Below are 12,781 nucleotides of genomic sequence, written 5' to 3'. Positions count from 1 at the left end.
CACAGTTGATAAAACTGCATGTCTGTGCTTGGCAGATACACGCGGCTGGCCAGCTGTGACATCTGGGGCACCAAAGAGGTCGATTTCCTCGGATTGGATGACTTCTCTAGTCCCTACCAGGACGAGGAAGTGATTAGTCGAACCCCGACCCTGGCTCAGCTCAACAGCGAGGATTCGCAGCCTGTGTGCGAGGCTCTCTACCCTGCGGCTGACCTGATCCTGCCTGCCCCCCAGCCTCAGCCTCAGCCGTCCCAGCTTCCCTGTCACAGTAAGAGACCCCTGGTCCCTGGCCAAGGATTGGGCGCCGGCTCCGTGCGGCCCTCCCAGAGCTCCACATCCTCTTCCCGTCCCTCCCGCAGTCTCCTCCCAGACTTTCCCGAAGGTTCCCAGAAAGCCACCCGACCTGTCCCCTCCAGCACCGAGACCATGGCCAAGACCCAGAACCTTCTCAGTCTCACCCAGGACTACGGCCAAGCTCCACCCAAGCCCCAGGGGCGAGGAACCAAGATGGTGGCCCCAACTTCTCACGGCTCTGACTTTGTGCGTAAGGCCAAAGTACGTGTGAGTGCTGTGCATAAAACTCAGCCCGACAAGCCTTCCCAGACGGATTTTGAGAGGTCAGATCCCCCTCTACCTCTCTCCCAGCCCCAAGACGAGAAGGCCTCCACTTCGGCAAGTGCCACGTTGGTGGGACTTCCTGCTGCGGCAGCCGGTGGCTCTGGCAGCCTGACGACCTTTGAGAGGAGGGCAGAGGGGACAGGGAGGAGAGAGATGCCCTTAGGCTGGTCTGCCGCGGTGCCTCACCTTGTTGAGGCAAGCCAGGCCCTGGAAGGCGTGCTGCCTTCCGGGCTGGTCAGTGGCGGCGATAGCGTGGCAGGAGCTAGCGGCGGTGGCGTTCTTGTTGTCGAAGGCACGGAGAAGAGCAAGGAGGAAGAACACAACTACTCTCTATTCCTGACCCGCAGCAGACTGGCCGGCAGAGCCCACTCCCAGCTGGAGGAGGAGGAAGAGGAGGAGGAAGAGGAGGAGGAGGAAGAGGCAGCGGAGGAGGAGGAGGAGGGCGATGGGCTGGAGCTGGATGACGAAGACCACGATGAGGGTTTTGGCAGTGAGCATGAGCTGTCTGAAAATGAGGAAGAAGAGGATGAGGAGGAGGATGAAGATTACGAAGCAGACAAGGATGATGACATGAGTGATGCCTTCTCCGAGCCAGGTACCAACCCGCCACCTTCCTCCGGGTTAACATGTAAAAACCAACCACAATAGCTACTTATTTATTACTTGAATTGTTACCAGTTACTTCCTGTCTATATTTTTCTCCTCAATTTTCCTTTTCTGTCTTTCTGTTGCTCCGATTTCCTCCCTATTCTGCTGTCTCTTTTTCTCCCGCCTCCACCAGGCTGTGACATGGAGCTGATGGAGGACATTAAAGGCCTGACAGCAGGAGTCTCCAGCCGGAAGCGAGGCAAGCGTCGCTACTTCTGGGAGTACAGCGAGCAGCTCACCCCCTCCAAACAGGAACGTATGCTGAAGCCGTCTGAGTGGGACAGACACACGCTGCCTAGCAACCTGTACCAGAAGAACGGGCCTCTCCATGGTATAGATAGACAGACACACACACACACACACACACACATATAAACTGCACACTGGAGCAAAATATTAACACAAGCTTGCATCACAGGATATAAGCCTTTATGTAATGACGTTTATTGAAAAGCCTGAAGATAGTCCTCAAATGAAAGACTTTATTTGATACAGAATGAAATGATCTTTTGGATGGTTGTATTTTTGACACATAATTTCACTGCCTCGATCACGGCACAAAGCACATAGTGACTTTTAGTGCAGTCTCTAGCGCCTTTCAGTAGGAGTGTGACCATTAGGATTTTTTACAACAGCAGCTGTGCACAGCATGTTGCAGTGATACTACAGTTTAAACGATCACACTGGAAAAATTCAATGAATAAAAGAAGCATGTCTCATTTCTCACAGAAAATGCACAGCCCTGCACTTTTTTAAAAAACTGTGGAGATGAAAAGCTCAGGCAGCAAAGCACTTCTCTTGCACTAATGTCTGTATTTATTTAATTCTGTTGTGTGAGGATGACTCATAATGCTTTTTGATCATTTCAAATGTTTTTCAAAAAGAAAAAGCATTTCAAGCTTGTTGCGTTTGAAGATTCAGTCATAGCTAACAGGTTGGGGTCCGACACACAGGGAATATTTTCTTTGTTGCCGAACCCAGACCTGTTAGAGAGATCCATCACAGGTGTCACCAACTGTGACTGAATGGAAAATGACATCTTAAAACCTATTTCCTGCTGACGGCAATGAGAAACATTTAAAAAGCTCTGAAAGATATATTCAATGAATCAGAGTTTTTGCTGATAGAGTAAGAGTTTCATGATTGATGTATTATTCAGATCACAGATTAGAACCTCGATGCAAAAAAGCTGGGACATAAATAAAACAGAATGGTAAACCTTACTAATTCTTTTTGACATATACTCAATTGAAAACAGTATAAAGTCAATATATTTAATGTTTTAGTGTGGAACAAGTGCAAGCATTTTAGGTCAGAGAGAGAATCATACACTGCATATCAAAAGGTGATAGTTGATGCCACAACTTTTGGCAGCATCAGTACCTCCATTTCTTACATGTGTGCTTCATGCTGCCTGAAACATTAAATTTAATGCAACCATTGTCATCTCTAATGCCTTGTTTTCATCGGTTGTCATGAAGGGAAGTACATGCTGAAGAAGTCTCGCCGCACAGACGTAGAGGACCTGACTCCCAATCCACGCAAGCTGCTGCAGATCGGCACCGAGCTCCGCAAACTGAACAAGGTGATCAGCGACCTGACCCCTGTGAGCGAGCTGCCGCTGACTGCACGACCTCGGTCCCGCAAGGAGAAGAACAAGCTGGCATCCAGGTAAAGCATGCATGCGAATATACAGTACATACACACCAGAGTGGCACAGACCTTTGTGTATTATTACACTGACCTCCACTGTGTATGAATTTAAAAAAGCTTTAGAACACAAGTGTAATTTACAGCATAGTAATTAGGGACACGGGGCACGCTCCGAGGCACTGGCTCCTGCAGCTCTGCTGCAGGAGCCAGTGACTCGGGGCGTAGCCCCGAGTCACTTATTACTATCCCGCGCGTTTCTTCTTCTTCTTCTTATTAGGGACACGGGGCACGCTCCGAGGCACTGGCTCCTGCAGCTCTGCTGCAGGAGCCAGTGACTCGGGGCGTAGCCCCGAGTCACTTATTACTATCCCGCGCGTTTCTTCTTCTTCTTCTTATTATTATTATTATTATTTTTCATCTTCCTCCAAGTTTTCGTCCTCAAACTCACCCCGCAGCTTTGAGAAAACCCTCGCAAATTATATATCAAAATGTGCGTATTGTTCGGGATCGGTGTGCTATTACTTTTCTCAAATTTATCGCAGTTTTTCGCGTCGTAAGACGCGAAAAACTGCGATAAATTTCCCATAAGAAATGAATGGGACGGGCGAAAAAAACAAGATTGAAATTGGAGTTTTTCAAACATCTGTAGCTCAGGCATACATTCACCGAGAGACTTCATTTCAACTTTAAAATGTAGACCCAAGTCTGGTCTATTGGTGTGTTCATCCACATTTTGATTGGTCCTATAGTTTTTGATCAGTCACTGTTCAATGACAGTGATCGTTTGGCGGGAAATTTTGAGATTATAATGGGTGTGTATTGCGCGGAATGTTCGTGCTAGAGTGCGTGCTAGAGTGGCACAGAGTCTAAAAACGATCTGAAAATCTTCTCTTTTTCTCGTCGCTACGGCCACAAATTACACTCTACACGCATAATTTTGGGATCAGTTTGTAGACAAACTTGTCCTCTTTCGTGTGATGTCCTCGAAAAAGCCGAGAGACTTACTGAATTTAAATAGTGAGACGTTTTGTGCAGCCAGCGCCCTCCTGTTCTCCCATTAAGTCCCATGTTAAAATTCAGAGCTGTTTTGTGAGCAAAGCAGAAATGCCTCCTGTCTTTAGATCGCCATAAAACGAAAAGTTGTTGTGTCAGGAATAAAACGAGATGATGGTCGGACTCAGGAAGTTCTCGGGAGTCCGATGATCTATAGTACACTCTGATACGAGGTACGGTTCTCTCACCAGAGGATTTAGTTCAGGAGGTTCGCCGAACCCAAATCTCACTGCATACAATACAAACTCCTGTTCTCTGAGTGGCAGAGTCTTTTTAAGTCGACCATTTTGTCATTTTTCTAAAGAATATCTGGACATAAAACACACGTACATCTGGCCCAGACTTGTCCGCATCTCACAGTGTAATCGGTTTTTTGATAGCAGCTACGGTTTTGACACAATCGCAAGTTGTTCGGAAGAAACCGACAGCGAAAAAGCCGCTTTTCAGTTAACAGGTGCAACTGTCATTTACACACACACCGGTCAATAACCCACGCACACACATCTGCAGGACAACAAGCCTGAGAATGATTATCTTAACGAGCTCAGTCAAAACAAGGGCATTGTTTGAAAACAATCTCCATCCAACAAACAGTTAAACTCAGCTTCACCAAGCGCTTTGCCAAAAAGGTTGAGACAGTAGTCACACAAACACACACACAAAAAGGGCTAACCAACAGCTAAAAAGTGATTAAAAACAAGCACGTCAAAACTGAACAGGAACAGGTAAAAAGTGGGAGAGGTAGAGAGGTAATTATCAGCAGGTGGGGCAGAAGTTACACAGGCACACACGCACACACACACACACACACACATTCAGACACATATATACTATACACATCTCCATGTAGGAGCTGGTTGGGCTGCTTGTGTAGTTCAAGCAGACACACACACACAAACAGACGAAGACACACACATACACAGTCACACACAATGACAGATACATAAACACACATACACAGACAAATGCATAATGAAAACCCCATCCCCCCGCCCCCTTGTTAACACCGTAAGCTCTATTAGCTCTGTTAGCACAGTTAGCTCTGTTAGCGTTAGCGCCGTTAGCTCTATTCGCGCCGTTAGCTGTTCGCTCCGTTGGTGTTAGCTCCGTTAGTGTTAGCTCTGTTAGCTCTGTTAGCATTAACTCCATTCATGCTTATTGATTCAGTTCATTAATTCATGTTAACAGAGACATGAAGCAGAGGAGAGAAGCAGACACAGACAGCTGAGGTGATCAACAGAGACAGACAAGGAGAAAGCCACAGAAACAGACGAAGACACACACATACGCAGTCACACACAACGACAGATACATAAACACACACACACAGACAAATGCATAATGAAAACCCCATCCCCCCGCCCCCTTGTAAACGCCGCTAGCTCTATTAGCTCTGTTAGCACAGTTAGCTCTGGTTGCGCTAGCGCCGTTTGCTCTATTCGCACCGTTAGCTGTTCGCTCCATTAGTGTTAGCTCTGTTAGCTCCGTTAGCATTAGCTCCATTCATGTTTATTGATTCAGTTCATTAATTCATGTTAACAGAGACATAAAGCAGAGGAGAGAAGCAGACACAGACAGCTGAGGTGATCAACAGAGACAGACAAGGAGAAAGCCACAGAAACACAGCTGAGAGCAATTCATTAATCAGGGACTGACTGCCTCTGATATCTGCCGTTTTCTCACATTGCAGCCTTTTTCAATTGTCCGCTGCTTCGCCATAGTTTCTCCTAGAGACTTCATTCAAACTTTAAAACGTAGATAATTTTGTCGGCTCGAACGCACCCCGTGTCCCTTTCAAAATTTCCCAGGGGGAATTTTCTAGTTAGGGACACGGGGCAACGTCCCGAGTCACTGGCTCCTACAGCTATTTCATAGCTGCAGGAGCCAGTGACTCGGGGCGTAGCCCCGAGTCACTTATTACTATCCCGCGCGTTTCTTCTTCTTCTTCTTCTTCTTCTTCTTATTATTTTTCATCTTCCTCCAAGTTTTCGTCCTCAAACTCGCCCCGCAGCTTTGAGAAAACCCTCGCAAATTATATATCAAAACGTGCGTATTGTTCGGGATCGGTGTGCTATTACTTTTCTCAAATTTATCGCAGTTTTTCGCGTCGTAAGACGCGAAAAACTGCGATAAATTTCCCATAAGAAATGAATGGGACGGGCGAAAAAAACAAGATTGAAATTGGAGTTTTTCAAACATCTGTAGCTCAGGCATACATTCACCGAGAGACTTCATTTCAACTTTAAAATGTAGACCCAAGTCTGGTCTATTGGTGTGTTCATCCACATTTTGATTGGTCCTATAGTTTTTGATCAGTCACTGTTCAATGACAGTGATCGTTTGGCGGGAAATTTTGAGATTATAATGGGTGTGTATTGCGCGGAATGTTCGTGCTAGAGTGCGTGCTAGAGTGGCACAGAGTCTAAAAACGATCTGAAAATCTTCTCTTTTTCTCGTCGCTACGGCCACAAATTACACTCTACACGCATAATTTTGGGCTCATTTTGTAGACAAACTTGTCCTCTTTCGTGTGATGTCCTCGAAAAAGCCGAGAGACTTACTGAATTTAAATAGTGAGACGTTTTGTGCAGCCAGCGCCCTCCTGTTCTCCCATTAAGTCCCATGTTAAAATTCAGAGCTGTTTTGTGAGCAAAGCAGAAATGCCTCCTGTCTTTAGATCGCCATAAAACGAAAAGTTGTTGTGTCAGGAATAAAACGAGGAGATGGCCGGACTCAGGAAGTTCTCGGGAGTCCGATGATCTATAGTACACTCTGATACGAGGTACGGTTCTCTCACCAGAGGATTTAGTTCAGGAGGTTCGCCGAACCCAAATCTCACTGCATACAATACAAACTCCTGTTCTCTGAGTCGCAGAGTCTTTTTAAGTCGACCATTTTGTCATTTTTCTAAAGAATATCTGGACATAAAACACACGTACATCTGGCCCAGACTTGTCCGCATCTCACAGTGTAATCGGTTTTTTGATAGCAGCTACGGTTTTGACACAATCGCAAGTTGTTCGGAAGAAACCGACAGCGAAAAAGCCGCTTTTCAAGGGAGGAGTTTAACAGGTGCAACTGTCATTTACACACACACCGGTCAATAACCCACGCACACACATCTGCAGGACAACAAGCCTGAGAATGATTATCTTAACGAGCTCAGTCAAAACAAGGGCATTGTTTGAAAACAATCTCCATCCAACAAACAGTTAAACTCAGCTTCACCAAGCGCTTTGCCAAAAAGGTTGAGAAAGTAGTCACACAAATGCACACACAAAAAGGGCTAACCAACAGCTAAAAAGTGATTAAAAACAGCACGTCAAAACTGAACAGGAACAGGTAAACAGTGGGAGAGGTGCAGAGGTAATTATCAGCAGGTGGGGCAGAAGTTACACAGGCACACACGCACACACACACATTCAGACACATATATACTATACACATCTCCATGTTGGAGCTGGTTGGGCTGCTTGTGTAGTTCAAGCAGACACACACACACAAACAGACGAAGACACACACATACGCAGTCACACACAATGACAGATACATAAACACACACACACAGACAAATGCATAATGAAAACCCCATCCCCCCGCCCCCTTGTTAACGCCGTTAGCTCTGTTAGCTCTGTTAGCACAGTTAGCTCTGTTAGCATTAGCGCCGTTAGCTCTATTCGCACCGTTAGCTGTTAGCTCCGTTAGTGTTAGCTCTGTTAGTGTTAGCTCTGTTAGCTCTGTTAGCATTAACTCCATTCATGCTTATTGATTCAGTTCATTAATTCATGTTAACAGAGACATGAAGCAGAGGAGAGAAGCAGACACAGACAGCTGAGGTGATCAACAGAGACAGACAAGGAGAAAGCCACAGAAACAGACGAAGACACACACATACGCAGTCACACACAACGACAGATACATAAACACACACACACAGACAAATGCATAATGAAAACCCCATCCCCCCGCCCCTTTGTTAACGCCGCTAGCTCTATTAGCTCTGTTAGCACAGTTAGCTCTGGTTGCGTTAGCGCTGTTAGCTCTATTCGCACCGTTAGCTGTTCGCTCCATTAGTGTTAGCTCTGTTAGCTCCGTTAGCATTAGCTCCATTCATGTTTATTGATTCAGTTCATTAATTCATGTTAACAGAGACATGAAGCAGAGGAGAGAAGCAGACACAGACAGCTGAGGTGATCAACAGAGACAGACAAGGAGAAAGCCACAGAAACACAGCTGAGAGCAATTCATTAATCAGGGACTGACTACCTCTGATATCTGCCGTTTTCTCACATTGCAGCCTTTTTCAATTGTCCGCTGCTTCGCCATAGTTTCTCCTAGAGACTTCATTCAAACTTTAAAACGTAGATAATTTTGTCGGCTCCAAATGACCCTCGGCACATTTTGATATCTCTTACGGTTTTCGAGCTATGACCATCGAAGGCCGACGTAAGACGCGAACAACTGCGATAAATTTCCCATAAGAAATGAATGGGGAAATTTCCTCAAATTTCAGCCTTTTTCAATTGTCCGCTGCTCGGGCATACTTGGTCCTAGAGACTTCATTCAAAGTTTAAAACGTAGATAATTTTGTCGGCTCGAACACACCCCGTGTCCCTTTCAAAATTTCCCAGAGGGAATTTTCTAGTTATTATTTTTCATCTTCCTCCAAGTTTTCGTCCTCAAACTCGCCCCGCAGCTTTGAGAAAACCCTCGCAAATTATATATCAAAACGTGCGTATTGTTCGGGATCGGTGTGCTATTACTTTTCTCAAATTTATCGCAGTTTTTCGCGTCGTAAGACGCGAAAAACTGCGATAAATTTCCCATAAGAAATGAATGGGACGGCCGAAAAAAACAAGATTGAAATTGGAGTTTTTCAAACATCTGTAGCTCAGGCATACATTCACCGAGAGACTTCATTTCAACTTTAAAATGTAGACCCAAGTCTGGTCTATTGGTGTGTTCATCCACATTTTGATTGGTCCTATAGTTTTTGATCAGTCACTGTTCAATGACAGTGATCGTTTGGCGGGAAATTTTGAGATTATAATGGGTGTGTATTGCGCGGAATGTTCGTGCTAGAGTGCGTGCTAGAGTGGCACAGAGTCTAAAAACGATCTGAAAATCTTCTCGTTTTCTCGTCGCTACGGCCACAAATTACACTCTACACGCATAATTTTGGGATCTTTTGTAGACAAACTTGTCCTCTTTCGTGTGATGTCCTCGAAAAAGCCGAGAGACTTACTGAATTTAAATAGTGAGACGTTTTGTGCAGCCAGCGCCCTCCTGTTCTCCCATTAAGTCCCATGTTAAAATTCAGAGCTGTTTTGTGAGCAAAGCAGAAATGCCTCCTGTCTTTAGATCGCCATAAAACGAAAAGTTGTTGTGTCAGGAATAAAACGAGGAGATGGCCGGACTCAGGAAGTTCTCGGGAGTCCGATGATCTATAGTACACTCTGATACGAGGTACGGTTCTCTCACCAGAGGATTTAGTTCAGGAGGTTCGCCGAACCCAAATCTCACTGCATACAATACAAACTCCTGTTCTCTGAGTGGCAGAGTCTTTTTAAGTCGACCATTTTGTCATTTTTCTAAAGAATATCTGGACATAAAACACACGTACATCTGGCCCAGACTTGTCCGCATCTCACAGTGTAGTCGGTTTTTTGATAGCAGCTACGGTTTTGACACAATCGCAAGTTGTTCGGAAGAAACCAACAGCGAAAAAGCCGCTTTTCAAGGGAGGAGTTTAACAGGTGCAACTGTCATTTACACACACACCGGTCAATAACCCACGCACACACATCTGCAGGACAACCAGCCTGAGAATGATTATCTTAACGAGCTCAGTCAAAACAAGGGCATTGTTTGAAAACAATCTCTGTCCAACAAGCAGTTAAACTCAGCTTCAGAAAGCTCTTTGCCAAAGAGGTTGAGACAGTAGTCACACAAATGCACACACAAAAAGGGCTAACCAACAGCTAAAAAGTGATTAAAAACAGCACGTCAAAACTGAACAGGAACAGGTAAACAGTGGGAGAGGTGCAGAGGTAATTATCAGCAGGTGGGGCAGAAGTTACACAGGCACACACGCACACACACACATTCAGACACATATATACTATACACATCTCCATGTTGGAGCTGGTTGGGCTGCTTGTGTAGTTCAAGCAGACACACACACACAAACAGACGAAGACACACACATACGCAGTCACACACAATGACAGATACATAAACACACACACACAGACAAATGCATAATGAAAACCCCATCCCCCCGCCCCCTTGTTAACGCCGTTAGCTCTGTTAGCTCTGTTAGCACAGTTAGCTCTGTTAGCGTTAGCGCCGTTAGCTCTATTCGCACCGTTAGCTGTTAGCTCCGTTAGTGTTAGCTCTGTTAGTGTTAGCTCTGTTAGCTCTGTTAGCATTAACTCCATTCATGCTTATTGATTCAGTTCATTAATTCATGTTAACAGAGACATGAAGCAGAGGAGAGAAGCAGACACAGACAGCTGAGGTGATCAACAGAGACAGACAAGGAGAAAGCCACAGAAACAGACGAAGACACACACATACGCAGTCACACACAACGACAGATACATAAACACACACACAGACAAATGCATAATGAAAACCCCATCCCCCCGCCCCCTTGTTAACGCCGTTAGCTCTATTAGCTCTGTTAGCACAGTTAGCTCTGTTAGCGTTAGAGCTGTTAGCTCTATTCGCACCGTTAGCTGTTCGCTCCGTTAGTGTTAGCTCTGTTAGCTCCGTTAGCATTAGCTCCATTCATGTTTATTGATTCAGTTCATTAATTCATGTTAACAGAGACATGAAGCAGAGGAGAGAAGCAGACACAGACAGCTGAGGTGATCAACAGAGACAGACAAGGAGAAAGCCACAGAAACACAGCTGAGAGCAATTCATTAATCAGGGACTGACTACCTCTGATATCTGCCGTTTTCTCAATTTGCAGCCTTTTTCAATTGTCCGCTGCTTCGCCATAGTTTCTCCTAGAGACTTCATTCAAACTTTAAAACGTAGATAATTTTGTCGGCTCAAAATGACCCTCGGCACATTTTGATATCTCTTACGGTTTTCGAGCTATGACCATCGAAGGCCGACGTAAGACGCAAACAACTGCGATAAATTTCCCATAAGAAATGAATGGGGAAATTTCCTCAAATTTCAGCCTTTTTCAATTGTCCGCTGCTCGGCCATACTTTGTCCTAGAGACTTCATTCAAACTTTAAAACGTAGATAATTTTGTCGGCTCGAACACACCCCGTGTCCCTTTCAAAATTTCCCAGAGGGAATTTTCTAGTTGTAGTCATGATGCTGATTTGTTAGCAGTATGTCATGTTTGATAAACAGATGTCCTCTTTCCCGTTCCGCATATATAAGCTCTACTCATCTGTTGTGTTTTGTAGAGCTTGTCGTTTAAAAAAGAAGGCCCAGTATGAAGCAAACAAGGTGAAGCTCTGGGGACTCAGCACAGAGTACGGTACGTTGCTTATGATCCCATTTGTTAAATTTCTTACACCAAATTCATGGATCCATTTTTTTCATGCCATGTAAGTAGTTCTCTGTCAAATGTATTAAACTAAATCTATTAATAACAATGAAAACGATCAGAATCTATGTACCTGTGACTGTTCCTTCGTCAGATTTTAAATCGACCTTCTGATTGTTGAGAATCACTGGATGCGGCCTTGAAGTGTGAATCGTCTTGAGCTAAATGCTCTTGTGTGTCCTCTCCCTCATGTCTTCCTGTAGACCGGCTGCTGTTTGTGATCAACGCCATCAAGGAGGAGATCGTGGCCCGAGTGGAGGATTCTTCTCCGCGTCCCACCAACATGACTGACACTCTGGAGCACCTCATCCAGGAGACACTTGGTGAGAGCCATTTGCAGCTGACTGCTCACCAAAAACATACATATCGCAATGTGATGAGTATGTCTCAAATATGTCTCTGTAAACGGGGAATAGGAACTTTTTTTGACTGTGTGGGAAACGTTCAAACATCGCCTCAGAGGAAAGTTTTTTAAAATACAGAGCAAACAGAAAAAATGGGATTTTGTGAGAAGTAAATGCTGTCAGAAACTAAATCATGACAAAACTCTCAAATGCATTTGATAATGAAATATGGCTTAAATTATGAAACTAAGCTTTAGATATAATGATTGCATGATCACATTGGTACAGTTAGGAGACCACTATCAATATTTCACAATGTTTTTAAATAGATTCTGTATTTTATCAGAAGCCAGTAAAGTGATCCAAGTATAGGAGTGATATGTTTGGATTTCTTATCTCATTGAGTACTCTGAGGCTGCAGTGTTTTGGATTGCTGGAGCCTCCCACAGTCTTTTCAGGATGTCCCACAAGAAGGGCATTATAGTAATCTTGCCTGGATGACAGGAATGCTTGAACCAGTTTTTCAGTGTCTGAGTGAGACAAGATGGATTTAACTTTGGAATTATTTTTTTAGGTAGTAAAACTTTGTCCTAGTTATACTTGTAATGTGGCGCCTGAAGTTGAGTTCCAAATCCAAGATAACACCTATATTTGTAAAGAAACAAGAAAGAAGTAACATAACTAGTATTAAGACAGCAAATCACTCTAGTACCATTGAGCTTGAGGAGTTAAACTGTTCCTTTGCATCATATTATGAACACAGAAAATCAATTTGAGGCAATTAATGACTTTGTCAAGGATATCAAAGTGCCCTGTTAATCTAAAAAAGGAAATAATGTGGACAAAATGTTATTGATGAAAATATATAACACCTTACATCCATACAACA

General features: G+C 44.4%; 1 protein-coding gene across 1 annotated transcript in view; it reads left to right on the top strand.

The window, feature by feature from the left end:
* crebrf (creb3 regulatory factor) overlaps nucleotides 1–12,781 on the top strand; it is a 37,673-nt gene that overhangs the window by 16,612 nt on the left and 8,280 nt on the right. Inside the window, exons 5-9 of the mRNA XM_041951775.1 lie at nucleotides 36–1,213; nucleotides 1,400–1,597; nucleotides 2,748–2,937; nucleotides 11,406–11,479; nucleotides 11,752–11,871. Coding sequence (XP_041807709.1) covers nucleotides 36–1,213; nucleotides 1,400–1,597; nucleotides 2,748–2,937; nucleotides 11,406–11,479; nucleotides 11,752–11,871 — 1,760 coding nt within the window. The remainder of the gene's footprint in view (nucleotides 1–35; nucleotides 1,214–1,399; nucleotides 1,598–2,747; nucleotides 2,938–11,405; nucleotides 11,480–11,751; nucleotides 11,872–12,781) is intronic.

This window comes from Chelmon rostratus, chromosome 14, assembly GCF_017976325.1.
Source record: "Chelmon rostratus isolate fCheRos1 chromosome 14, fCheRos1.pri, whole genome shotgun sequence".
Lineage (NCBI taxonomy): Eukaryota > Metazoa > Chordata > Actinopteri > Chaetodontiformes > Chaetodontidae > Chelmon > Chelmon rostratus.
The sequence above is the reverse complement of the archived record's forward strand: the minus strand, read 5'-3'. Positions and strand labels throughout refer to the sequence as shown.